The 3,538-nt window shown below is 34.6% G+C and overlaps 1 protein-coding gene across 1 annotated transcript in view; it reads right to left on the bottom strand.

The window, feature by feature from the left end:
- The window catches only part of ZNF354C (zinc finger protein 354C), a 5,622-nt gene that overhangs the window by 1,165 nt on the left and 919 nt on the right, over nt 1-3,538 (bottom strand). Inside the window, exon 3 of the mRNA XM_007454817.1 lies at nt 11-252. Coding sequence (XP_007454879.1) covers nt 11-252 — 242 coding nt within the window. The remainder of the gene's footprint in view (nt 1-10; nt 253-3,538) is intronic.

Raw genomic sequence — 3,538 nt, 5'->3', positions numbered from 1 at the left:
CTTTCCCTAATTCAAGACTTGTCTGGTTTCCAGCTTCACTGATGGTTTTTGTGTGTGAGGCCATCATTTGCCTCAGAGGTTTCTTCTGTTGCTCTTGCTGTCTCCTGCCCTCAAATTCCAAAGTTTCTCCAAACGTGACATCCAAGTGACCAAACTTAATGGATTTTTTCTTTATTATTCCCTGAGATGTTTCTTCTATAGAAATGTCCTGTTCAGGAGGCAATACTTCTATTTCAGGCCATGTCTTGAAACCTGGAATAAATCAGAAGAATTAATGGGTCCTCTGCTGGAAGAGATAAATATGCATCAGTGAGACAAAAACATTGGCAATGATACATATAAAAGAGGTTTGATACCATCTGATCCCAAATATGAACTTGAATCTGGAGAAAAACAAAATGGAATGGAAGAAGTAAATAGGTTAAGGAATAGTGTGGGAGAATACAGTGGACAAATTAACAGTGACAGTGAAGACACTGCCACTTGAGAGAAGTAAAGGTAGGAATCTTTTGAGACTAATGAAAGTCTACAAGAGATGTGAAGTTCTGAAGTATGCCCAAGCCCCAAGCTCAGATCTGATTCTAAGTGAAAAGATTTAGTTTGAGCTGATTCTAAGAAACTCTGAGTTAACTCTTAGCTTACTTTAATCAATCCATGATTGAAAATAGATTAAAATTAGATCACTGTAATTAGGTAATTGTATGTACTTAAATAAACTATACAACTTAAGTAAAATATAGGTCATTTATGTTAATAAAATCATCCAGCTTTAGTATTAAAATATATTTTATTGAAATTAAATAAGAACAAGAAATACAGGCTATAAATCTGTATACAAATATAGATTTTTCTTAATGATCCATGGGAAACCTAACAGTTTGGATTTTCAAGGATCAACCAAAGTACTTTCTCTTTTTATCCTTTCCCATAATCTGACCTTCCCTGACCATCTAGAAACTTACCCTACTACTCTAATCTCATTTACTTACAGAAACTCAATTATTTAAGCCTAAATAATCCACCTCTTTCTTAGAATTTCAAAACACATTTTCAAAATATTTAATAACTTAACATATATATAAAGTCTGTGAAAATTATTCAAGTATTTGTTCCAGGAGAGCAGTGGATATGTCTTATGGTGATTTGTTAATTCCTTATTGCATACAAGACAAGTACACAATTAGAATGTCTTAGATTTAAAAAAAAAAAAAAGAACGAGCACAGGGAATGAGGTGCAAAAGTTATTCTGAAGGTCAGGTGACCTTGAAAATGAAAAGAGATTCTCTCTTCTCTTACTGGACTCCTGAGACTCAGTCATTTATTGAACAAATACTGAATAATCAGCAATGATAATATGAAATAAATAAATGACCAAACAGTAATAGTTCATTTCTACATGATGTGAGAAGCCTCAACTGCATAATTCAGGTTTGAGGTTCAGAGAATAAGGATACAAATATCAACAATATTAGTAAAGAATGGTTGTATGAAGGAAGATGGACAATAGAGAAGGGTTGGATTTCAATAGAAAAAGAAAAGACGACCCTGTGAGTCAGAAAGAAGGCCTGTCAAAGTCATCTGTGGGGAAAGTAAACCTATTTAGGGGAGGCTTATTGACTAAAGAAGGAAATCCAGGTTGGAATTAGTTAAAATTTTGGTTAAGCACAGTGAGGCCAAATATAGAGTTACTGAATAACTAGTAGAAGAATTTAGAAAAATCTAGATAACAGAAGGTGTCATAAGTTCTTAGACAGATAATAATAAGACAAAAGTGGTCATATTTGGTAAACTGAGCATCTTGGATCAGAGGAAGGACAGAATGGAATCTGAAAAATAATGTAGCTGCAATGATCTGGCTGGACTGAGTACTTTGAGCCTCACTGGCACTGAGTTAATCACAGAGGCAACTCAATTCAATTAAAATTAAATTTGAAAAATATTTTAAATATTACTAAAGCCAATATATTAGATGCTAGAGGCACAAAATTCAAAAACCTGGCCTCTCCCTTAAGTATGCACAATCTTATTAGAAAAATACCTAATACTAATAAATATAAACACAATAACTATACTTCATCATGATAGATACCATAATGAATGTGCTCAAGGTATGTAGAAAGTGATATATGAACACAAATGATGGAAAAAGTAATGCTGACTGGGAAGTAGGAAAGATAAGGAAAACCTACAGATAAGAGTGACATTTTAGGTAGACAGACGGATCTTGAAGGATAAGTAGTCTTCCAGTGGATAAGATGGAAGAGGTGACTCAAGCTGAAGGAATAACACACAAATGATACTGAGTACGCAGATATGGCCAGAACACTGATCTGAAGTGGAAGTGGCCATTGATGAGACCATAAAGGAATATGGAGACAGGCTATGAAGTAGGTTTAATGTCACATTAAGGAATCTTACTTTACTCCAAGGATAACAGAGAAACAATGAAGTCCCTTAAGGTATAGGGTTAACACCTGAGTTTCAGAAAGATCACTGTGCTGATGGCATGGAAGGTGGGTGAGGAGAGGCTCAGAGAGGGTAGGTAAATTTCCCATAGCTCATAAAACTTGTAAGTAGTGGTAAAGTGAAATTCAGAATGTCTAAATTCAAACCATGATCTTGAATGTTATACTGCACTGCTTACTAACTCTTTATTTGTAGAAAACTGTATTTTAATAAAGTTGAAAACTATTTGTAGAGAGAAGAGTGAAAAAAAGATGTTAACAAAAGCAAGAATCATAGATAAACCACAAAGACGGAAGCAAAATATTGGCAAATCTATGTCCTATGGTGAATAGAAATGATATTGGTGATCTATTTAGGCTTCTTTCATCAGATTTCAGCTTTCTAGCTCTGTGACCAAAGTACTTTAAGATCTCTGATACTCTGTTTCTTCAGGTATAAAAAGAAGTATATAAATTTGATCATCTTTAAATGATCCTCCAATCCTGACAACCTACAGTTTTATGATAAAGGTCAGCTAGATTAGATTAGGCTAGAAGACTGGTCAGCAAACTATGGATCTCTGGACCATTCAGCTGCCACCTGTTTTTGTAAAGTTCTATTAGAATACAGCCATACCTATTCGTCTAAGTACTGTCTCTGGCTGCTTTTGCCCTACAACCACAGAGTTAAATGGTTGAAACAGAGACCTTATGGCCCCCAAAGCCAAAATATTTACTATCTGGCCCTTTATAGGAAAAGTTTGCTGACCCCTGGACTAGAAAGGCTACAGTGGTTATGTTAATGACAGCTGACTGAATATAATAGTGGGAGATTACAACCCAGTCTCCAAGAAAATAAAAGAGAAATGTTAAGAAATCAGAGACAAAGGAATGTTGACAATACTTTGAAATATGTGGGTGGTAAAAGAAATGAAAAAAAATTATAAAAAATTCAAAATATGGCAGAAGGTGTAAAGTATTTAATATCTATCAGACATGAACATGTGTTAACGCAGATGGAAAGAAAACCATGAAGCCCAAGAGGCCAAAGATGGTAGAAGAACATGAGTGAGGCTGCAAAAAAAGGGAAAGGG

Source organism: Lipotes vexillifer, unplaced genomic scaffold, assembly GCF_000442215.2.
Source record: "Lipotes vexillifer unplaced genomic scaffold, Lipotes_vexillifer_v1.1 scaffold2091, whole genome shotgun sequence".
Taxonomy (NCBI): Eukaryota; Metazoa; Chordata; class Mammalia; order Artiodactyla; family Lipotidae; genus Lipotes; species Lipotes vexillifer.
This window is presented reverse-complemented; position numbering and strand designations above follow the sequence as displayed.